Source organism: Suncus etruscus, chromosome 4, assembly GCF_024139225.1.
Source record: "Suncus etruscus isolate mSunEtr1 chromosome 4, mSunEtr1.pri.cur, whole genome shotgun sequence".
In the NCBI taxonomy this organism is placed as follows: Eukaryota; Metazoa; Chordata; class Mammalia; order Eulipotyphla; family Soricidae; genus Suncus; species Suncus etruscus.
This window is the reverse complement of record NC_064851.1, coordinates 70,473,370-70,498,694: the sequence shown is the minus strand read 5'-3', so window position 1 is coordinate 70,498,694 and position 25,325 is coordinate 70,473,370. Positions and strand designations below refer to the sequence as shown.

The following is a 25,325-nucleotide window of genomic DNA, read 5'->3' as shown; positions in this document are numbered from 1 at the left end:
GATCAAACCGTGGTCCTTCCTTGGCTAGTGCTTGCAAGGCAGACACCTTAACCTCTAGCGCCACCTCACCGGCCCCTGATAAGAAAACTTTTAACTAAATTGTTGAAATAGCAATTGGTAGATGAACTGTTCATTTTGTTCATGTATGTATTTCTATTGTAATTTCCATGTATATCATTTCATTTTTCTTTTGAAATAGGATAATCGGAGCATTGAACCTCTGACATTTGGTCGAATTGCCTCTTATTACTATCTGAAGCACCAAACTGTTAAAATGTTCAAGGAGCGGTTGAAACCTGATTGTGGTGTGGAGGAATTGCTTTCGATTCTTAGTGTGAGTCTCACAATATTATTGCATATTTTAATTATCAAAGACTAGCATGGTTGTTTTTTTTTTCATACTTTCTCTTTCAGTCTGGGTCTTAAATTGCTGCCTTTAGTTCTTCTTGAATTTGGGAGACACTGTTAGTATTGTTCTTCCCTCTGTCAAACAAGTCACTACAACCAACATATATGGACCAGGTTTCCTTTAGATCTGTGACTACATAATTTATTCCCAAACTTGGACTGTAGATAGGGACACTGAAAATATTTAAACCAGGATAATAAGTATAAACTGGGATTGTTTTGTTTTGGTTTTGTTTGGTGGCCAAACCTAGTTAAGCTCGGGGCTTATTCTTGGCTATGCATTCAAGAACCATCCTGGAAGGTCTCAGGGGAGTATATGAAATGCCAGGGATTGAATTGGTATCAGCCACATGCCAGGCAAATAATCCTATCCACTGTACTATTTATCTTTCCGTAAACTGAGATTCCTTAGACAACCTTGTGGTCATCTTTTCCTTCAATGTAATAGCTTTTTACATTATAATTTAATGCTTTTTATATAGCTTCATTTGACTAATTATTGTTGAATCCTAAAGTGAATATAGTTCCTTTACGTAAGCATCTTCATGATTTAGTTCTCAGAATTAATGCCAGAAAAACTCTCCCTAGCTAGCCTCAATATATATATACAATTCTCAATTAGTTATAATATCCCACTCATAGTTTTCCAGTCCTTAGTTTTTTTCTCCTTGAGAAACTAATAAGTAGATTTTATGTGCAGTATATCTTCATGAACATAGTAGTATCATGAAAATATTTGCAATATTGAATCAATTTATGGATAGATGAATATATGTATTATATTACTTTTTCTCTTATTTACTATATAGTATATGAATTAGTTCAAAATTATTTTCCTATAAAATTAAAACCCATTTTTAAAAAGGTAAAAATGAAAGATCCTGAGGAACTAAGAGTTGGAGTGATTGTTCAAAGTACCGGAGCAAATTCCTTGCATTCAGAAACCCTGAGTTCAGACCCTAGTGATGAATATTTCTTTTTTTTTTTTTTTAATTTTTCGGGCCACACCTGTTTGATGCTCGGGGGTTATTCCTGGCTACACGCTCAAAAATTACCCCTGCCTTGGGACCATATGGGATGCCGGGGGGATCGAACCGTGGTCCTTTCCTTGGCTAGCGCTGCAAGGCAGACACCTTACCTCTAGCGCCACCTTGCCAGCCCCGTGATGAATATTTCTATGAGCAATGTCAATTATCAAATGTCAAGCCCTGAGCGCTGCCTGGTATGATCCAAATCCTATTTGCCCCTTCCCCTACAAAATAGGGGTTTTATCAATTTCTAGTCACAGATTCATAGAAATGTAAATTTATATATTAGGGAAGTACATAGAATAATGGTTAACTAATTTGGACAAATATGTTAATGATCTGAAATTTGTTAAATTTAAGAAATTATTTTTGGGTTCAGAATAATAACGCAGTGGGTAGGTTATTTGCCTTTGATGTAGCCAAACTAGATTTGATTCCTGGCATCCCACATCAAACCTCAGCCTGCCATGACTAATTTCTGAACTCAGAACCAGGAATAACCCCTGAGCACCATTGAGTATGGCTCAAACCCCCAAATTACTTTTCTTTCATATTTACCTTATCTGATATTTAAAAGCACTTGTCTACTTTTCAGATATATGTAGAAATAGAATCTTTGAGCTTTGTTCTTATATCAGGCACTGTTGTAGGACTTTCTGTTGATATTTGTATTTTTTAAACCTTGATTGATTCATTGATTGATTGATTGATTGTGGGGGCACACCCAGCAGCACTCAGGGGTCACTCCTGGCTCTGCACTCAGAAATTGTCCCTGGAAGGCTGGGGGACCATATGAGATGCCAGGAATCAAACTGGGTCCTTTCCTGGTTGGCCACATGCAAGGTAAATGCCCCCCTGCTGTGCTATCTCTTTGGCCCTGATATTTTTATTTAATCATATTTGATATGGACAGTGTCCATTTATTATTTGTATTTTATAGATTAACACAGTCTCATCCAAGTTTGTAATACATACTGATAATATATTCTTAACCACTGTACAAGACTTCTCTGTGGTATAGTGGTTAAGAATATATATGCTACTGAAAAAGAAAGATGCAGATGTGTAAAAAAGTATAAACTAGTTTCTGCCTTCCCCTACTTAAAAATGCCCCCTCAAGAAAATTTATCACTGTGCTTGGACCATGGTTAGTTTTCTTTTTGAAAAAAGCACTGATCTGTCCACATCCTTTCAGTAGCATTTTTTGTTTGTTTGTTTTTGTTTTGGGGCCACATCCTGTGATGCTCAGGGGTTACTCCTGGTGTTCGCTCAGAACTCGCTCCTGATACTCTGGGGACCATTTGGGACGCCAGGGGATCAAACCAAGGTCTATCCTAGGTCAGCTGCATACAAGACAAATGCCCTACCATTGTGTTATAGCTTTAGCCTCTCAGTAGCATTTTTATTTCCAGCATTACATCACCGAAAACACTTTTCTTGAGGTATATTTTTTATTCTTCAATGTGCCACCTTAATAATTTACATAGCAACAGAGATGTTATCTCCTCATCTTGTAATATATAATCCATGAACTCTTAGCTTTTAGTATCTAAATCTGTAATATCTCATTGTTTTGTTTTTTTTTAGTAACAGTATTGGTACATAACAATAACTGTAGACTTTGGTTGATGATGATACACAGGTACCACTGTTTCATTCATTTCTTTTCTAGGAATTATTCTCCTCAATGTATAAAGACCGGGGGGTGGGGGGGATTACATAATAAAGTAAGACTGTGCTTGAAATAATTTCAATATACTTCCTAGATTTACTGATAATATAGAAATTGTTTGTTAAGATTGTATTTTATTGGCAGAGTTAGGTAGGAAAAATTACTCAAAGAATGTAGTACAAGCTTTGCATGTAGGGTTTCCCGGTAAGCATCTAGGATGACTTCTGAGTATCTCTCCTGGAGTAACTCCCAAGCACCACTAGGTACCCTTAGTGATGCCTTAAAACAAAAGCAATTTTTATTACTTTATTTAAATACTGTGGATACAAAGTTACTCATAGTACAGTTGGGTTTTGTACAGATATAAAATTATTCATGATTGTGTTTCAGTCATACAGTGTACAACACCAGTGCATAATTTTCACCACAGATGTTCCCAGTTACTCTCCTACCATCCTCCCTGCCTGCCTTAGGACAAGCAGTTTTCTTCTCTCTTTCTCCCTTTCCCTCTCTCTCTCACTCACTTCTTTTTTCTCCCCCTTTCTTTTAGACATTATGATTTGCATTATTGTTACATGCCTATCACCTTATCTCCTGTCAGCATCTAATTCTTGTCCAAAGTGATCATTTCCAACTATCGTTTTCATAGTTGTCCCTTCTCTGCCTTAATTGCACTTTCCCACTATTTTGAGAAGCTGTGTACCTGGCCCTCATCTCTATTGTCTTTGATATTATTATCATGCTATCTTTGTACCACAGTTTCTTTATCCACTCATCTGTCCTCAGGTACTTGAGTTGTGTCCAGATTCTGGCTGTTGTAAATAGTACTATGATGGACATAGGGATGCAGAGGGCTTTTTTCTGCACTGTGTTTTTGGGCTCCTAGCATATATCCCTAGGAGTAAAATTGTTGGGTCATATGAAAGCTCAATTTCTAGTTTTTTGAGAAATATCCATATTGTTTTCCAAAAAGGCTGAACCAGTCTGCATTCCCACCAGCAATGAATGAGAGTCTCTTTTCTCCCACAGCTGTGTCAGCACTGGTTATTCTTATTCTTTATGGTGTGTGCTAGTTTCTGTGGAATGAAATGATATCTTATTATTGATCTGATTTTCATTTACCTGGTGATTTTATGAAGAAAAAGCAATTTTGGGGGCCGGAGTGATAGCACAGTGGAAGGGCAATTGCCTTGCATATGTCCAACCCAGGACAGACTCGGATTCGATCCCCAGCATCCTATATTATCCTCCAGGCCTGTCAGGAATGATTTCTGAGCACAGAGCCAGAAGTAACCCCTGAGCATGGCCGGGTGTGGCCCAAAAAAAATTTTTTTTTATTTGTTTTATGCCCTCTGAATATATCACAACATAATATGTTAACATAGAAGAAACAAAACTAGAAGGTAACCATAGGTTGAGGAAGAATGTTAAAATAGTGATTAATTTTTACCTGACATTTTAAAATATAAAAATCTATTTTGGGGGGGGACCCACACCCTGGTGATGCTCAGAGGTTACTCTTGGTTGTGCACTCAGAAATCACTCCTAGCTCAGGGGACCATATGGGATGCTGGAGTTCCAACCAAGATCAGAGCGTGCAATGCAAATTGCAATGCAAATGCCCTATTGCTGTGCTATCGCTCCAGCCCCATAAAAACCCATTATTTCTTTTTAATTTTTCAAAATAGTTCTTGATCTCTTGATTTGATATGTTCATGTCTAATGATTTTCATTCATACCTTTTACTTTCCTTTAGGAAGATATATACACATATTTAGAGCTTGACATTCAACCTTTTTTATTTATTTATTTATTTATTTATTTATTTATTTATTTATTTATTTATTTATTTTTGGTTTTTGGGCTACACCCGGTGGTGCTCAGGGGTTACTCCTGGCTGTCTGCTCAGAAATAGCTCCTGGCAGGCACGGGGGACCACATGGGACACCGGGATTCGAACCAACCACCTTTGGTCCTGGATCGACTGCTTGCAAGGCAAACGCCGCTGTGCTATCTCTCCGGGCCCCCATTTTTTATTTTTTGTATTAAAATGGGATTCTTCCAATTATCTAGTCATTTGTATATTATATCAACTATTTTTAGGAAAGAATTAAAATTTCCTTTGTCCAGAGATATAGTGCTGTATATATAAAAAGAGCGCTTTCTAATGTAAAACCAGGTATTTAATTAAACCATTTCGTTATATGTTTTCTTCACTATTTTTGCTACTGTGGCTTCCTTCTACCAGTGTTCTTTAGTAAAAGGTCATTAGATTTGATTTAAAAAAATAACAGCGGGGCCAGCGAGGTGGTGCTAGAGGTAAGGTGTCTGCCTTGCAAGCGCCAGCCAAGGAAAGGACCACGGTTTGATCCCCGGTGTCCCATATGATCCCCCCAAGCCAGGGGCAGTTTCTGAGCACGTAACCAGGAGTAACCCCTGAGCATTTAATGGGTGTGGCCCGAAAAAAAAAACAAACAAAAAAAATAACAGCAATAAAAATCAATACATTCAGTGTTGTTTTATATGGACTTCTGACCTCTAGCTCCATTTTCCTTCTTCAGTAAGATTTGTGTGATCAATTTGGTACTTTGCAGAATGGTTGCTGAGTAAAATAACACCCACTACACAGCTCTATTTGACCATAGGATGAAAGCAATCAGAAATTTCTGAATTTATTGGGTCATTGGGCCAGTGAGGTAGTACAGAGGACCTCAATGACATGTATGTCCTAAAAGGGCCACCAGAAGTGATTCCTGAACACAGAACAAGGAATAAGCTTTGAGCAATTTAGGGTGTGATCCTACCTTCTATGCATCCACTTCCACTCTACCCACCTCCCCCAAAAAACACCCAAGCTCTTTCTATTAGGAATGAATGAATTTAAATAAGTGGTCTTAAATATGTTTTAAGCCTATAATTAAGTATGCATAGTTTTGGTGTTTTATTCATAGTACATTACATTTGTTCATGTTGTAATCTGTTGTTTACATATTTGCTCAGAACATATATCACTTCATCTGAAAGAATTTATTGTGTGCCCACAGTGTGTCAGGCCTTTTCTAGCAGCAGGAAATAAAGCAGTAAACATTACTGGTGGATGTGGGGGGTGGAGAAGAGAGGAAATAAATACATAGATAAGTGATGAGGCATGATGATAAATTATGAAAGACACTTGGTGTTGCTACTGACTGAAGTCAGCAGCTTCGATGGCAATGAAATGATTCCCATCATCAAAAAGAATATCTAAAAGCATCTCAGGGAATATAGGATTCTCTTCTATGTTGTTTCTCCCTATGTTGTTTTCTTCCTTTACTGCATAGGCTTCTGCTGACCCCACAACAAAGAATATCAAAGAGAAATTCCTAATGATGCTAGAGTGAGCTATTTACATGATAGGAGATATGATTTGGGGCATCTCGATATAGAAAGGTGAAGGCTTGAATTAGTGTAACTAAATTAAAATCATGCATGATATAAATAAAAATTTGGATATTGAACACTTTCCTAGTTAGCAAGATGTATTTATGATATTGCAGGTAATAAACCCAGAGTTTGAAGGATATAATGCAGATCAAAATGTATTGTTTCAAGAGTCAGAAATAAACTTACTGATAAAGCTAGTAAAAAAAAAATAGAGTTGTTGTAAGTATCATCTTTGATGTCATATAAGTTAAGCATTTCTTGTAAACCAAGGAGGCTAGGGGATAGGACTGAACATGTGTAACACTTGTATGGTTGGTTGGTTGGTTGTTTGGTTGGTTTTTCCCCTAACCTCTTGATACTTTAGGAATATTTTTACCCCTCAGTCTCCATGTAGACTTTATTTGGCTTGTTTTTTAATTTTACCATGTTAGTTTCTAATACTAATTCATGTTGATTATTAGCTGTATTCCAGTAAATAATGATACAGAAAATATAATTCCCCAAGTTTTTTCCTCTACTTACACCGCTTTTGAGATTTTCACTTACTTATATTCTACTTAAGAATTTAAACTGGATAGGTTTGCTATCCAGTTCAAACCCATTTTCTCCATTGACTACACATCTTGCTTATTTGTCTCTATGTTTCTTTGCTTGCTTATTTCAACACACTCTGGGTAAATGTGTTCTCTCTCAAGCATATACTGATCCCATTCGCTCACTTCATTTCTTTCTAAATAATGTTTCGATAAAAACTACCTTGCTTTTTCACTTAACAAAAAATTGAACTGGTGGCATAATTCTTTCTCTTTCTCTCTCTCCTGTCTCTCTCTCCTTCCCTCTCTCTTATCTCCCTCACTTCCTCAGTACCTCCAAATAAAATGTGTATTTTTTAACTTCAAAAAAATTAACTAGTTTTTACTTAATTTTTATCTACATATTTATTATTGAGAGAACATGATTTAAAATAGTATTTATGATGCCAACATACAAATTTTATTCACCACAGGTAGCTAAAAATTCTCCATTCACCAAGTTCCTTCTTACCTACCTGTTCCCATACCTCCTTTCCCCCAAATCCCACATTGTTCTCATCTCACCACATCTCACCACCCTAACTGCTAGCATCAGTTATATTTTTTTTAATTATTTAAACACCATGGTTACAAGGTTGGTCGTAATACTGTTGGGTTGTTGGGGATTTTTATAGTTACAAAGTTGTTTATGATTTAATTTTAGTCATACAATGTACAAACCCTTCACCAGTGTCCATTTCCCACCACCAGTGTCCCCATTTTTTCTCCTACCCTACTCACATTCTTCTCTCTTGTCTGCTTTTGGGACAGACATTTTTCTTCTCTCTCTGTATATATAGATGATGGATAGATGGATGGATGGTTGGATAGATGGATATCCTCTCTGTCTCTCTCCTCTCCTCTTTCACACACACACACACTCCCTGTCTTTTGTTTGTTGTTTGTATTTTTTTGATGGATGGATGTCCTCTCTGTCTCTGTCTCTCTCTCTCTTTCTCTTTCTCTCTCTCTCTCTCTCTCTCTCTCACACACACACACACACACACACACACACTCACACACATTCCCTGTGTCTTTTGTTTGCTTTTTGTTTTGAGTGGCCACACTTGGCAATTCTCAAGGGTTTGTCTTACTCTGCGCTCAGAATTCAGTCCTAGAAGGCTCGGATGGAACTCTGGTCAGCGGCATGCAAGGCAAATGCCCTACCTGCTGTGTTACTTCACTCGCTGTGTTCTTTTTATTCCTTTTAGGCACTTTGGCTTGCAATATTATTACTAAAGGGAAATCATGAATGTCACTTTATCTCCTTTCAGTGCCCAGTTCCTGTCCATAGTGATCATTGCCATGATGGTCCCTTCTTTATATTTCATCACTATTTGTTGCATGCTTCCTACCAAGGACTGGTCCTCCTGATCCTCATCTCTGTTTTCTCTTATTACCATACTGTCCTTTTTATGTCATACAAATGAGTGCAATTATTTTATGTCCCTCCCTCTACCTCTGACTCATTCACTAGAATAATATTTTCCATATTATACACATCCATCTATGTATAAGCAAATTTCATGAATTCATTTTTTTCTAACAGTTACATAATATTCCATTGTGTAAATATGCCACAGTTTCACTCATCTTTTCTCAGATACTCAAGTTGTTTTCAGATTCTGCCTATTGTGAATAGTATTGCAATGAGAAGCATTTCTGAAGGTTTTTCTGCATTGTGCTTTTGGGCTCCTAAGATTTATTCCTGGGAATATTATTGCTGGATCATATGGAAGCTCAATCTCCAGTTTTTTGAGGACTATCCATATTGTCTAGAGACTAGCCCAGTCTATATTCCCACCAGCAGTAATCTGAGAGTCCCTTTCTCCCTGTATCTGTGTCAGCACTGATTGTTCTTGTTCTTTGTGTTGTGTATCAGTCCTTGTGGTGTGAGATCATATCTTCTTGTAGTTTTGATTTGCATCTCCCTAATGATTAATGATGTGGAGCCTTTCATGTGCCTTTTGGCGATCTATATTTCTTTTTTATTGAGGAGACATCTATTCATTTCTTCTTTCCATGGTATTTTAAAGTTCCTCTTTAAAGAGCTAGGTACAGCAAGGAAGGTATTTGCTTTGCATGAGGCCACCCGAAATTGTTCCCCAGTAATCCGTAGGGTCCCCTGAGCTGCCAGAATTAAGCTCAGAGCACTTCCGAGTGTGCTTCACCCCCCAAAAAAGGTTCCTCTTTGAACCATTTCTGTTTTCATTTATTTTGTTGTTGTTCTACTTACAGAAGTTTGCATGCATGCTTGTTGTGATTATACACAGTTTGTATTCTGCCAGAGTCACACTTTGGGGGGGGGGGCGGGTCACACCGGCCTCACTCAGTGGTTACTCCTGGCTCTATGCTCAGAAGTCACTCCTGGCAGGCTCAGGGGACCATATGGGATGCCGGGATTCAAACCACCAACCTTCTGCATGCAAGGCAAATGCCTTACCTCCATGCTATGTCTCTCCGGCCCCCAGAGTCACACTTTATTGTGGTGCTTGCATGTTGCTCACAGGAGAAGCACACTTGTCTGTATTGCTTGTACATCTTTGTTGTGCAGCTCACATTCTGCTGGCTACAGTATGCTACAGACTTCTCACTTTTGGGCAGGGATAAGACACACTAGTCTCATGCTTGTGGAGCAGGCACTTCCTTATTGTTCTCTTTAACTAAAAAAAAAAAAATTCACTATTTTAGATTTAAGGCTAAGATTGTAATGAGAACATTTATCTTCTCTACTATAGTTATATCATAGTAGCCCATTTAGGTAAATCTTACCTTTCCAATACTTAAATGAAAAATGACTATCTTTTATTGAGTTCTATCACCATGTCATGTATTATTAGACATTATTTATAATAATCAGCTAACTCTTGAAAGTAAATATAATATGTAGAAAGTTATATAAGGGCCTATGACATAGCTTAATGGGTTGAACATACTCTGCACACAGGAGGGTCCCAGGTTTGATATACAGCACCCACACAGTCCCTTGAACACCACAGGGCATAAACTCCCAAGCTCATAGTTAAGAGTAACCAATGAGATATGCCAAAAATAAAATTTAAAAACAAAATAAATAATCAAATTAAAATTTATTTAGTTAAATCAAATTTCTATAAAAAGTGGCTCTGTATATAGCATGCTTCTTCTGTACCTCCTATTAATACTTTTATTCTGATCTTTTAATTCACACTGAGATGTAGAAAAGTATTTTAAGCATTAAAACATAAGAAAAATGTTTCTTAAGTTAATTAAGAAAGTTACTTTCTAACTGTGTCACCTGATAACTTAAATTTATAGGTATTAAATACAGATGTTAATTACTGGCAAAATAATTATTTTAACATTCTCTATTAAAAGTACATATGTTTAAGTTTTAAATAATATGATGCTATTTGCAAAGGTTAGATATTTTGTAAGAATTCTTGCCAAGTTTTTTCTAACACCATGAATTAATAAGCCTCATAATTAAGGCAGCTGCTTCACACTTCCATTGTTAACCAGTGACATTACATCTGTCTTGGCCCATTGATGCCCTCTTTCTACTTATTGAAGCATTTAGCAGTTTTGGCAATAGGGATTACATGGCATAGAGTAAGTAGCCTAATTAGATATAAGTGAAAATCCTAAGGGAAAAGGACATTTAAAAAGTAATTTGAAGAATCTCTTAATGATGTTGGCACTGAAAGCCCACATCTAGAGTAGAAAATGCTTGTCATTGTGGCAAACAAGGATAGTGATTTGATGTGTTTGGTGTACTTTTCAAAAATAGTCTGTTACAGAACAGTAATAAAAATGGAAAATTTTCAAATTTAGAGAAATGTTGAACAAATTTTTTCAAAATATGTTGACTGTACTATTAATAGCCTTGAAAGAAAATAAGCATGTTCCAAATATATTCTGCATCTAGAGTTTTTAATAAAGTTAAAGAGATCCTTAGCCTTTATAGTTCTTAATACAGAAACGTAATTATGCTTCTGTATAAAATATATGACTTTAAAATTGTGCAATTATCTCTTTTCCTTGCAAATTTTGATTGAAAATATAGACTTCATGTGTTAATTAATATGAAGAAACACCATTCTAATTTTAATAAACTGCCAGAGCAATAAGATTTTTAAATCTCAGTAAATTTCTAACTTTGGCTATTTCATGTTGTTCCTCTAAGCACGTTGATTCTTTGCCTGTATATAGGACATTTTCAGTAACACAGCATGTTTAAATGCTTGGATTTTTATCCTATTTGTGACACAACTACAAATCTTTATATAGAAAAAGTACTGAAGTAATTACAGAAGTAATATATAAGTTAAAGTTCAGTGCTATAAATAAGAATTCATATAGAAAAATTTTAAATGAAATATATGAAAAATACAAACCAGATAAAAAGAAGATGGGTAGGAAACCCAGCATGTGAAATTAAAGGGTTCATTAGAGGAAAAATGAAAGGAAGGAAAGGTTAACTGAGGAACAGTGAACATCTCCAACCTCATGGCCTTCCATTTCCAAATAACCTCCTGACAATCGCAGGATCCCATCTGCTACTCTTTATCTTCCTAGTGGGGAAACCTAATGGGATACTGTCCAGGGTTCATGAGAAGAGCTTCCCTAACCCTCCGGCTGGGGAGCTGCCTGGCATCTCTAGGAAAGGCACAGATGGCAAATGTCTTGAAAAAAAAAAAGTATCTTTCTCTATCTCTTGGTCTCTTTCCCTTGAGACTTCTGTTCTTCATTATTTCTTAGCTTCTTCTCCTTTTAGAAATGTCCCTTCATTCAGAAGAAAGAGAAATATTTCCCTGGCCTCATCTCAATTATAGCTACTGTGCTTTAGGTTGATGACTCACAATATTTTTAACTGACTGTGTTCTGGTGAACATAAAGTATATTTGTGGTATTGCCTGGAATCCTATTTTAAATGAATATTCTTATTAAAAATTACTTTTCTCATTCTAAATTTTCCCACAGAATAATGCTAGTCAGTTATTTGGATTTGGAAGGTTGATGTTTAAATGGGGTTTTCAAGTTAAAAATTATTTAGATACCAATGTAGAGTATCTGTAGTGTTTCTTTTGTGCTCTACCTATTTTAATGTTACTTATTTTTTTCAAGAAACAAAAATTTCTTCTAGCCATACATGGCACAGTCAGTATGAAATATAACCTAAAAACTCAACTTCCCATAGGAAAAGGGGGGAGTTGAAGTGAATTGATGTCTCTCAGCAACCTTTTAAATATTCTTTCTCTTTTTATCCCCCATGATTCTCTGTCCTTTTTTCCCCCTCTTGCCTCTTATTTTGTCCTTTTATTTAAACTTACAAAGCAAAGTATATAAAAAATGAATACACTCTCAACTTTTCAACCTGTGGAAGAAATTACTCTTGTCTGCCCTTTTTAAGATTTACTGTCTTATCCAGCACTTGGGGAGAAAATCAGAGAAATAGAAGACAAACCCATAATGTTTAAGGAAATCTGTATTAAAGCCCACAGAATTTAATGAAAACAAAAGGAATAGGTGGTTGTTCTGAACATCTCTGTCCCTACCTGCTATTGCTGCTTAATATAGCTTTACATATGCTTGGAAAAGCTTATTTCTTCTTACAGTCTTTAAGACAGGAGAGTTGTTGGCATTGTCTACCTTTAATGTAGGAATTAGCAACCTGGCCTATGAATTGGATCAGGATCCAATCCGATCAGTATTGGATCAGGATCCTAGATGTCATGTAACATTTCCAGAAAAGATTTCTTTTAGATGCTTTTTTAAAATTAAAGATAAAACTGTGAATTATTAATTTGGTTTTGAAATATTTTCATAGAGAATTGATATAGCAATAGTATTATATATACATACAATACTATTTGGGAAATAAAAATCTAGGAAATAGATTTTTATGGAAGAAAAATAACTTTGAAATATATTACCTAATTGAGAATAAAATCTCATCCCTAACTTTTACCTATTTGTCACTTCACTCCTAGTAACCAGGACATTGTTTAGACTTAAAAAAAATCAATCAAAGAAGAAACTGTGTATTGGATAAAACATTTTAAAATAACATTTGCATATGCTAGAAATTCATGTCTGCTTAAAAAATGGTTCTAATTTCATCTAATCAATTGTCTTCTAAAATTGTTATTGTTTCATTGGTCCAGTAGGTGGAGCAATTCAAAAATTAATGTTGGGTCTTCCTGCAATTAATAATGGTGAATAGAGTATTTCAGAATATTCAGAGTTCTCATCGTGTATATCTTCCCAAAACAAATAATTCTAAGACACTATTTAAAAATAAAAAAATTGTACTATCCTGACTTAGATCTTCACAAAACAATCATATTGATGAATTAGTGTGGTTATGCCTAATACTTAAAACCAAATAAATGTATTTTAGTGTTTTTTTTATAATAAGGCATAAGAAAAATTAAGTCTTCTAATAAATTTTCCATCCTCCACTTTTTTTTTTTTTTTTTTTTTTTTTTGGTTTTTTGGGCCACACACCCGGCGGTGCTCAGGGGTTACTCCTGGTTCTCTGCTCAGAAATAGCTCCTGGCAGGCATGGGGGACCATATGGGACACCGGGATTCGAACCAACCACCTTTGGTCCTGGATCGGCTGCTTGCAAGGCAAACACCGCTGTGCTATCTCTCCGGGCCCTCCATCCTCCACTTTTATAAGTACAGCCCTATATTTATTTTGATAACATGAAAATTGAAAAAAGAAAAATAATAATCATAGAAATTCCCATTGGTGCTGGTGGACATAAAACAATTTAAATTAACTAGTATGTAAGCGTTTTTCTCATGCAATTATGTAATGACATAAAATAGAATCAATATTAAATTAATAAGTAAATCCTATTCACAAGATTAGGATTGACCATTTGTAGATTTCTTATTGTAGGTATATTAGTATAACTTGCTTTGTGTTTAAAATGAATTGACCATTTATCTGTTCCAGGGCACTTCAATTGTATCCAGATTTTGCCTACTGTAAATAGTGCAGCAATGTACATGTGCAGAGGGCTTTGTGCATGATGTTTTTAGGTTGCTAAGGATATCCGTAGGAGTGGTAATTCTAGATCAAATGAAGCTCAATTTCTAGGAGGCTTTTTATGGTGTTTTTTGTTTGTTTTTTACTTTTGGAGCTACACTTAGTTGACGCTCAGGGGCTACTCCTGGCCTTGCGCTCATAAATCGCTCCGGCTTGGGGGACCATCTGGGGTACCAGGGGATTGAACTGTGGTCTGTCCTAGGTAAGCCACGAGCAAGGCAAATGCCCTACCACTGCATCACTGCTCCAGACCCTCAATTTCTAGTTTTTTATGGAATATATATATTGTTTTTCATAAAGTATGGAACCAGTCTAAATTCCCACCAGCAGTGAATGAGAGTCCATTTCTCCCCGCATCTGCAACAGCACTGATTGTTCTTGTTCTTTGTAATGTGTGGCATCATTGTGGTGTTAGATGGTATCTTGTTGTTTTAATTTGCATCTCTCTGATGATTAGTGATTTGAAGCATTTTTTTATGTGCCTTTTGGTCTTTGTATTTTTTCTTTGAGGAAATATCTATTCATTTCTTTGCTTTTTTGAATGGGGTTAAATTTCTTTTTCTTGCTAAGTTCAGTCAGTGCCTTGTATATTTTAGATAGTAACCCTTTATCTGATGATTTTTGAGTAAATCATTTTTTCCATTCTGTGAATAATCTTTGTATCTTAGTCACTGTTTCCTTTTAAGGACAGAAGGTTTTCATTTTAATGTTCAGATTCTCAGATCAATAAAGTAGACATGAATATTCTGAGTCTGACTCCTTCCCAAGTATATAATTGGTTAATATTTGATAAAGGGGCAAGAAATACAAAGTGGAGCAATGAAAGCCTCTTCAACAAGTGATGTTGGGAAAACTGGATGACAACTACATGCAAAAAAGTGACCACAGACATCCTTTTAATACCTTGTACAAATTAAATACATTGATATCAAACTCGAAAATATATGGAACATATAGGAAAAAGTAGGAAGAATACTCAGACATTGAAGCTATAGACATCTTTAAGGATGAAACCACTGGCCATTCAGGTAGAGGCAAACCCTTCTGCAAACCCTTTTGTGTGATATCTCCATCGTTTATAGACTTATTTGTAGAGAGAATTAGTTAATATAGGTAAATCATAAGCACATCGTAGTGCTAATTAAAATGAAAAGTTGGTAAATGTTGGCCGTTATTATATTTAATAATATATTTGTTGAATATCTTCTATGTTCTAGGTCTGTAACACATAGCAGCAAACTAGACTGATGAAGTTTAGTACTCTTGTACCTTAAATTTGTGGCAGGTTTTGACAATAATCCAATGCTATAATCTCAGGTGGATAGTTAAGTGATATTTTAAATGGATATATACATATGATAAAGAGTCTAGAATTATATAGTCGAAGCAATTCTTTATAGATACTTAAGGAAAGCTTTTCTGTGGTTATAATATTTGAACAATGAACTGGGTGACGTGAAGAAACATCTCATGAGATATCCTGGGAGAAATGGAATTCCAAGCACAGTGAAGAAAAATTTGAAGACCAAGAAGCAGGAACTCTTTATGAGATTCAACGAAGATTATGAGATTCTAGTAGGGGAACTGGAGTAGATTGAGTACAGTGAAAGCAGGTCAACTATGGTCATGATAAAAAAAAATTGGATTTTTTTTCTTAATTTTTAGAGAAATATTTGAATCAAAACCTTTCCAGTGATATTTTGGTCAGAAAAGTAATATTATTTTATTTATTTTATTTAAAGCATGGTGATTTACAAAGTTATTCTTAGTTAAGTTTTAGACAAGCACCAACCCCAACACCAGTATCAACCTGCCTCCACCAATGTTCCCAGAGTCCATTCTATGTCTTCATTGCCGTCCAAGCCTTCCAGCATATCAGGCCCATTTTTAAGTTTTGTTCTTAATGGTTGGGTCCCATGATTCATTGTTGTTGACTCCGTGGTTTGGATATTTAGTTCTGTCCTTCCTTAACACCACCAATACACCTGCATCCCTTTAACCCATATCCTTTGTTATTTTGCATGTCTTTCCTTCCCCCACTCAATTTCTTTCCTTCTCCTCATATACTCTGGGCCCAAGAGTGTTCTAGACCAGTGTTTTTCCACCTTTTTTTTTGTGCAAAGGCACACTTTTTTCCCATGAAAAAAAAAAAATCATAAGGCATACCACCATTAGAAAATGTTAAAAAAAAATTTAACTCTGTGCCTATATTGACTATATATAAAGTAATTCTCTCAAGTAGGAATCAAATAAACACAAGAAATTATTTTCTAATGTTACAGATGAAATTGGAATTGGTTGAAAAACACTGTTCTTGACAATCCCATTTAAACCACAGACTTTCTTCATACAATTATTCTAAATACCACATACAAGTTATATCATAGGGTATTATTTATTCTGAAAAAGAACAATCTGGTTCTTTATAGTAAGTAAAAGGCATGATAATTGCAGAAACATCAGGTATATTCTGGTGGGAAGTTTAATGTTGGGTAATGATAGGACTCTGGATGTTTTGTAGAGTGGATAGGAACGAAAGTGCTAGTTTCAAGGAGATAAAGATGATACCTAAGTTTTGGAACTGAGCAACTTCATGAGAGAAACCACCATCTATTGAGGCTCAGAAGACTTGATAAAGGATCTGTGTTTGGGTTTTTCATTCTCTAATTTATATTTTGTTATTATTGGGTAATATAATGTACAACAGTGTTACTAATTATGCTTTAGGCATACAGTGTTAGTACTCTCTCTGTTTGGAGTAGTGATAAAAGGCATATGTGTGATCTTGCATTGAGGAAAAAGTAAGTATGATATATGAAACTTACATTTTTATTCTGTCACCCAAACAGGTCAATCTCAATTCGTGGGTTAGAGAGGTGATCAATAGAAGTCTGTTAGACTCTAATCAACTCATGTATGAAGATGCCCAACTTCAGATATATACCTTAATGCACAGAAATTCTTTCCCAAGATTTATGAATTCTCAAGTTTACAAGTCCTTTGTTGAAAGTACAGATTTGGTGCTTCAGTTCTATTTCTAAATCTTAATTTTCTCTCAAATAAATCTTTTTAAAGGACTGGTATGGGAAATAAAAGTAGTTTGCACATATCGTAAACTTGAGTTCCAGAAATACAATTTAGCAGTCCTCTGTTACTTGAAAAAAAAATTTTTCCCAAAGTCTGGGGCTGGGAAATCATATGCCTAGATTACACCCACCCCAGTTCAATCTCCACAACACATCACAGGGAGAAGTCCTGCAGGACCCCAAGAATTACCTGATATGGCCTGATAATCCCCAGTACCTCAGGTTCCTTGCATTGAACTTCTGAGAATTGCTATTTGAGCTCCAGTCTTCTGTTTACTTTTTGTGGGGAGGGGTGGGCTTGGGGGAGAAGATTAATTCCATTTTAAAATTCTTGAGGATGGTGTTGAGATCTTCTGACAGTGAGAATTTTTAAGAGATATGGAGTTTGAAGCAGGTAATTTATCCACAATAATGGGTTAAGACAGTTTGGGATATATGGAATAGCAGAATCATGAGGAAATCCCCCTCTGCCTGTTCGAATTTTATTTTTAAATTAGCAAGCAAGGCCATCAGAGACTATAAACATAGACAGAGGTCATTAATTTACTAGGGTAATTAGTGAAGGGATAAATGTGGTAACTGCATTTAGGAAACACTCAGGTTCAAATCTTTACCTGCCCATTTTTATGTCTTGGTATGGTAAAGTCACTTGATATCTCTAAGCTTCAGTTTCCTCATTCAAAAGTGCTACCTGTGCCTCTCAACTCCCATCTCACTCACATCATTTCTTCCTCCACAGTCTTTCATTCCCACTATAACCCACTTCTCTTTGTTCTTACCTCTCATTTCAAAAAAAAAAAAAAAAACCCTATGCCACTTTTAAAAAAAATGAGAAGAAAAATAATAATTTTGATCTGCTGTACTAACCTGCCCCACTAATTATCGATTGGCATGAATACCTAATAAGATGAATGATGTGTTTAAACTAGTCTGAATCTAACAAAAAATAATTTCACATTTTAGTTCATTATTTGAAAATTTCTTTAAATTTCAATTCAAAGCTGCCTTATTCTAGACACCAGTTCTGGTAGGAATAGGGACATGGGGTAGGAACATATGGTAACTTCATTTGAAAGATCATGGTATCCTTGATCGCAGTCATTTTCTGAATTTTTCTCTCTGTCTTACTCACTATGCTTCTTTTTTCTGTCTTCCCAGGATAACATTTTACTAAAGGCCAAGGCTGTAGGTTTCAGTGTTCTATCCACTAGGAAATGACAAAGTATAAAAGTAATAATTCCCTAGTGCCACATTGACCTACTACCAAATAAAAAAGCACTATGATTTCCTTAATGAGATATTACCCTGGCTTCCAGACCAATGTCTGTACTCCTAAGAGTGCTCATCAATTTATAGTTGTTAAAAAAATACCACTTAGTAATTAGAAGAAATCATAAAGTAATTATGATTAGTAATATGATTATAGCCGGATGATTATTCCTTCACTAAGATGCTTTGCAAATGGATTAGCACTTCTTTGAATTAGGAACTTGGGCTTGAAATCTGTTAGGAAATCTATGAGGGACTAGGAAAATGCTCTTTCTTCTATACTAAGAAGAAAGCTGTAGAACAGCCAGGAAACCATTGAGAACATTTCAGATAGAAAAATTAGGCAAATCAAATTGGTCATTTTATTAGGCATATATTCATCTGGAAAAATCTCCTTATTCAATTGCAGTTAAGCTCTGGTCAATTTAATCTAGTTTGTTAGTAAAGCTAACTCTAATTTGTGCTGTGATATCTAATAAATTCTCTTCCTGAATCATAAAGTGCTTATTACATTTTCTAATGTCATGATTGGAGGAATCCTATTTAATGTCTTGATATTTATAAAGTAGAGGTTTTCAAAAACATCAACATTTGAATACATATACATACAAGGCCTTATTTTTACTTCTTCATTTCTGCATTTTTTTCTAATTTCTTCCTTCCTCTAGTACAGTTGCCCTTTTTGCCTCTCTTATTGATAATGTTTCTCTTGCTTGATTTTTGTTTTTTTGGGAAGCATCTCTGTTTTATAACCATTACTGTCATATAGATATTTTTTTCTTTTATAAAATTTTAATTGAATAACAATGAGGTACAATTAAAGTTGTCCGTAATTGAGTTTCAGTCTTATAGTGTCCATCACCCATTCCTTCACCTGGCACCTTTCTCGACACTGATGTCCCAATTTCACCCTGCCCTCTGCCTTACCTGCTTCTATGGCAACATGCTCTCTGATTCTATCTCTATCTTTCTGACACTGTGGTTTGCAATGTGTTACTGAAGGGGTATTATGCAGTTCACTTTACCTTAGCACCCTGTTCTTATTTAGAGTGATCATTTCCAAGTATTACTGTCATGGGGGTCCCTTTTCTGTCCTAACTGCATACCCCCATAGTTGTGACAGTTTTCCTACCATGAAGGAGTCCTGGCCCACTTGTCAGACCCGTATCTTCAACAGTCCAGGAAGTATTTATTTAACGCCTACTGTTTCAGGTTTAATAGGACAATAGTATTTAAGACTCTACTTTCAATAAGAGAAAAGGCCTATGTATAAGAAGTAATTATAGTTTTATATTAACTAATTTTTAAAGTATAAGTTGGACAAGCATGTCTGGATATGATGAAAGTCTAGTTATTAATAACATGGGCTTTAGAGTCTCTCAGACATGACTCCACCATTTTCTAACAGCATAACCTTGGGTTAGTCACTTAATCTCACCAAGCTCTGTAGAATAAAGGGGAAGATTAAATAAAATAATGTGTATAAAACCTCAGTACATTAGTAACCATATGATATGACTCATCTATTCATGCTAATTTTCTTTATATTTTAAGATGTTAAAAAGATCTAGCAGCTAATGCATTATTTATATAAATCACACTTGTATAGGATGAATAAGATTACTCTCTTCAAAAAGTTACAAAATAAATTAAATTCACTTTCCTTAGTATGAACATGAGGTTGTTCTGAGTCTGGCTACATACAGTACAGGTGTGAGCAAGAAACTTCCATCTTCAATTGTCTTCCATTTTGCTTAACATGGAAGTAGTGCTATTTCTTATGCCAAGAATTTCTCCTTCTCAACTTTAGCCAGCACAATATTTATGCATTGCTCAAGATCCATCTCGTTTATCTATATCATACCCTAGTCAAATAAAAAGAAAACACAAAATATTTAGTTAATGGTCAGGGAGCTAACTTAGTAGTCTGAAACATATGCTTTGCCCCAAACCACCTGGTTCCACTGACCACCATTGGGAGCCTTCTCAAAGCCAGAGTTGGGAGTGGTCTCTGAGCACCACCAGTATGGCCCAAAATCTATAAACAAATAAAGATAATTTGTTAAGAGATGGACTGCTCAATGTTGTATAAGTTGTATGGTATTTTGAAATATTTTGGAAAAGTAATTGGAGTTAGATTTTAATTTATGGATAAATTAAGTAAAAATAAGATTTAGGATAAAGTCAAGAATAATGCTAAAATATCACACAGAAAAAAATGAAAAAGGCAATAGAATTTCAGAGGAGGTGGGTTGATTTTATAACAAAAAAATGTAAGATATAAGACCAAAGAGTTAGAAAAAGCTAAGATGCTTGTCTTACGCACAGCTGGGCACAGTTTAATACCCAATACAACATATAGTCCCCTGAACACTACTTAGAGTGATCCCTGAATTCATAATTTGGAGTCAGCCTTGAGCACTGCCCACTATGGCTCCCCAAAAGAAAAATATATACATTTTCTCTATATAAAATTTATTAGCAGCAATTGTTTCATAACTGCATATAGGCAAAAGTATAATATGTTATAATTTAATGGAAATTTTTTTATTTCCTTTGTAACGTTTAACAAAAATTTGAAAAAAATCAACTATTAATCCCAATGATGAAATGAAAAAATCATTAAAAAAGGAAACTAGGGACCGAAGCAGTGGCAAAAGCAGTAAGGCCTTGCAAGCGCTAGCCTAGGATGGACCAAGGTTTGATTCCCCTGGCATCCCATATGGTCCCTCAAGCCAGGAGTGATTTCTAAGAGCATAGCCCGGAGTCACTCCCTGAGCATCACCGGGTGTGGCCCAAAGACAACAAAAAAAAGGAAACTAAATTAGTGTTGTTTAGATATATATACATAGATGTTCAACACATTACTTAAAATAGCAAAAAAGAGTGGGGAAGGACTTTCATTGTATGCAGATGCCTGGATTTGATTTTCCACACTACATAGTCCGCTGAGTACTTCTGGGAATGACTCTTAAACAGTGAGCCAGCAATAGCTCCTGAACACCATTAGGTGTACTCTTCCTAAAAATTAAAAATAAACTAGGAAAAGATGTCTAAAAATACCAATATCTCTCTAAGAATAGAAACATTTTTATTTTGATTTGCTGGCACATAGGCACTTATATATATTCTATATTTATACTTGCCTTGTCAGATAACAGTGAACCACTTACTAATTAACTGAATCATTTTGGGAATTTATTTCCTTTTTTATTTAAGCACCATGATTTGCAAAGCTATTCATAATTGGGTTTTAGACTTGAAATGTTCCAGCACCAGTCTTACCTCCAATGTTAACTTCCCTCCATGAACATATTTCCAGATTCCCTCTCATACCACCACTACCACCTGCCATTGTGACAGGCACCTTTTTAAAGATTTTTAAAGTTTGGGTGACATGATTTCAGTATTATATAATTTGGATATTTAGCTCTCTCATACTTAACATTCTTTCAAGAAAGACTCTGAGTAGTTATTAAAAATTCTTAGTAAATTTTAATTTTTTCACTGTGAGAAACTAAAGCGAATACTTTTCTATTAAGCCATTGTACATAAGACATAAAAAGCCCGAAAAAATTTCCACTTCCACAGAAGCAAACTGTCTTGATTTCTCAAGTAAGAAATGTATTGCCTGATTTTTATATTTACCAATATCCTTAAAAAGAAAGTCGATACTACTGAATAAAAAGACATAACTCTAATTTTAGTACAGTAGTAATACTGTATTTTTATTCAATACTAATACTGAATTTTACTTTATTATTGTATTTTTTTGAAAAAGAACTTAATTTTAAATATTTTCATCTGGAAAGTCAATAGAATATCAGCGTGTCTTAGATATTTGATTGTTGGAGAAGTAAAACTTATTCTGCTTTTTAAGAAACAGAAACAGTGTCACCAAATTCTATAACAAATGCCAAACATATGTTATCTTCCACTTACAGAAGAACAAATAAGCTCTTGCAGAATCATTGACATAATTGACAATATATTATTCTGCTGAAATGAAATTAGAAAAGCTTGAAACTTGGAACTACTTTTACTATGTTTCTGATCAGTAAAGGAGTAAGAGAGTAAAGAGTAAGATGCCAATAAAACTAGTAAAGACTAATTAAAATCCAAGCAAAAAGAATAATAAAACAGATGCTTCATGCGACTTTACCATAATGGCATTGCTATTACCAAACTAGAACTTAAAAGCTGGCAAGACCTTTTCTTTTTCTTAGTATGAACAGGGAGGATGTAAGGATTTTTTTTTTAATGAATGTGAGTGAAATTTCTAATCTAGGTTTCAGAATTAGAGGCTTTGATGTTATAAAATATTCTGAAATATGCTGGGAAACAAGTTTGGTCATTCAAAAGACCTGTATATTTTATCAAAGTCCTGAAGCTATTATTATAATCATCAATCCTCTTTACATATGGAAATATTAAAATACTAGAGAGTTCATTAATAAGGACTTTATGGAGCTCTGATTAAGTCATATTTGTATTTTATGAATCAGAAACAATGTCCCTTTCCATTTTGGAGAAGATAAAACTCACAAGTCAATATTACACACAATAAACTAAAGCCAAGTGAAATTAAGGGACACCAGTTATCTATGTAACACTTGGTTAGAAGCTACACAGTCTTACACTTTTCCAAAGTAGTTGGTTGCTGCATTTGAAACTCCATTGAGACTCCATGAAACTTTTCCTCATTGCACTTTAGAAGTTTCATATCAAATTAATAATTTCCATATAGATTCCAAATTAGAGTTTTACTTTTTAATCTCAGTACTTTGTTTTTCACTGTTTAAAGCATCACACTAAGGAAATACAAAGTAAATTAAAGAATTAAGTTAATTTGGTTTTTAATGTGTGAATCCCAGATATTATAGACATATAAAATAGATAATGTAGTTTAACTGTATGGATATAAATATTGTACGTATCACATATACATACCTGTTATATATACATTTTATCTTCCTATGAGAGACTATGTATGGGCTCTGACTATGACGTTAGTCATAAGAATGCCTGTTTGCTTTCTCTTGATTCACACAGAGCAGATGGATGCTTGACTGCCTGCTAATCCACAGCTGGAATGGTTTCAGCAGTTTCCACGTTGCTGGGTTAGAGTGGCTTTTCTAGTGGACTGAGAGGGCAGCAAAAGAGGGATATCATTATTCATCAGTATCCCAGTGGGAGCGCTGCCAGCAGAGATTAATTTTTTCTGTTATGCTTGTAAAACAAGCTCAGGTGGAGTCTCTAATCCTCAGGGCACGGGTGGCAGATCAAGGAAGATGCTACAAAGCTAGTTAATTTTCTGATTCTGGGGGAAACAGAAGCTCTGTTAGATGTATAAATACATGATTGCAAATTTAAGTAGCTGAAATCCAAATGGGATCTTCTCAGACATCTGGTACTGAAAAAAAAATATTTTGCTTTGTTGCCTTTATATATAACTTCTTAAAAGTTTTCCCTGGAGCTAAAATATTGATAAACTAAATATAATGTAGTAATTAATTTTGAGCTAATAACAAAACATTTTATTTTGTGAACATGAACAAAAGCAAAATCTTTCATCAGAATGACTTAAAGGTAGATGCCTAACTTGCCCATTAAACTTAAATTTTCAGAAAACTCTGAGTTTTACTATCTGATTGACAGAATTGATTTTGTAATGTATATCCTCTTTATTTTTTATGGTTTTATTTTTATTCTCTATTTATGATTTCCATGACAGATGTTTCGATCTTCTGTTATATGAATCTTATCAGTATGTTCATATTTTTTTTTTTTTTTTTTTTTTTTTTTTGGTTTTTGGGCCACACCCGTTTGACGCTCAGGGGTTACTCCTGGCTATGTGCTCAGAAATCGCCCCTGGCTTGGGGGGACCATATGGGACGCCGGGGGATCGAACCGCGGTCCTTCCTTGGCTAGCGCTTGCAAGGCAGACACCTTACCTCCAGCGCCACCTACCCGGCCCCATGTTCATATTTTTAATCAATTAATAATGCTTTTAGAATTTGATAAATTTAAAACATATAATAAACCACATACCCAGTGACTATTCCTGAAAATTATTTCTTTCAAAGCTGCTTGCTACTAGTTTCATAACAAAAATCATTAACTTCCTTCATATTTATAGCACTCTTTTTCATTATTTTGGGCACAAAATAACATTCATAGTGGTACTCTTTGTTTGATTCTTACTTTTCCTTTACAAAAATGATAGGAGTAAAGCACTATTTCTGGGGCTTTCTTTTTTATGACTAGAAAATAAAGTCTAGTTTGAATCACTCTGGAACTGGATGCTCAAAGAAGGTAAAGTGATATGCATGATAACCTTTCACTAACCAGTATTGCAAACCACAGTGCCCAAAAGCAAATAAGATACAAGTGTCTGCCATAGAGTCAAGCTGGGGAGCAGAAAAGAAACTAGGGACATTGGTGGACACCAGAGAAGTGGACAGTGGTGATATGTTGGGTGTTCAAACATTGTAGGGCTGAAACTCAATGATTAACAACATATTTATAAATTTGTATCTCGTGATTCAGAAAATTAAATTTATTTTAATTTTAATGTAGTTTCTGAGACCACTCTGCAATACAAAAATGAAAAATTTTGAATGTTTTGAGTCATTAAAGGCCTATTTCAAATGATTTTACAATACCTCAAAGTGTTTGGGTGATGTAAGAAATATATATTAGGAAATTTGTCTAGTCAAACCCTTCATAATGAGGTGTAAAGCCTTTAGTTGGTTATTTTTTGTTGGGTTCATTTGAACTTTTGTTTCAGTGAGCTCAAATCTTGTCATACCAAGAGTTTTGTTGT

The 25,325-nt window shown here is 35.0% G+C and overlaps 1 protein-coding gene across 1 annotated transcript in view; it reads left to right on the top strand.

The window, feature by feature from the left end:
- ASCC3 (activating signal cointegrator 1 complex subunit 3) overlaps positions 1-25,325 on the top strand; it is a 329,628-nt gene that overhangs the window by 246,631 nt on the left and 57,672 nt on the right. Inside the window, exon 35 of the mRNA XM_049771320.1 lies at positions 200-334. Within this exon, the coding sequence (XP_049627277.1) occupies positions 200-334 (135 nt within the window). The remainder of the gene's footprint in view (positions 1-199; positions 335-25,325) is intronic.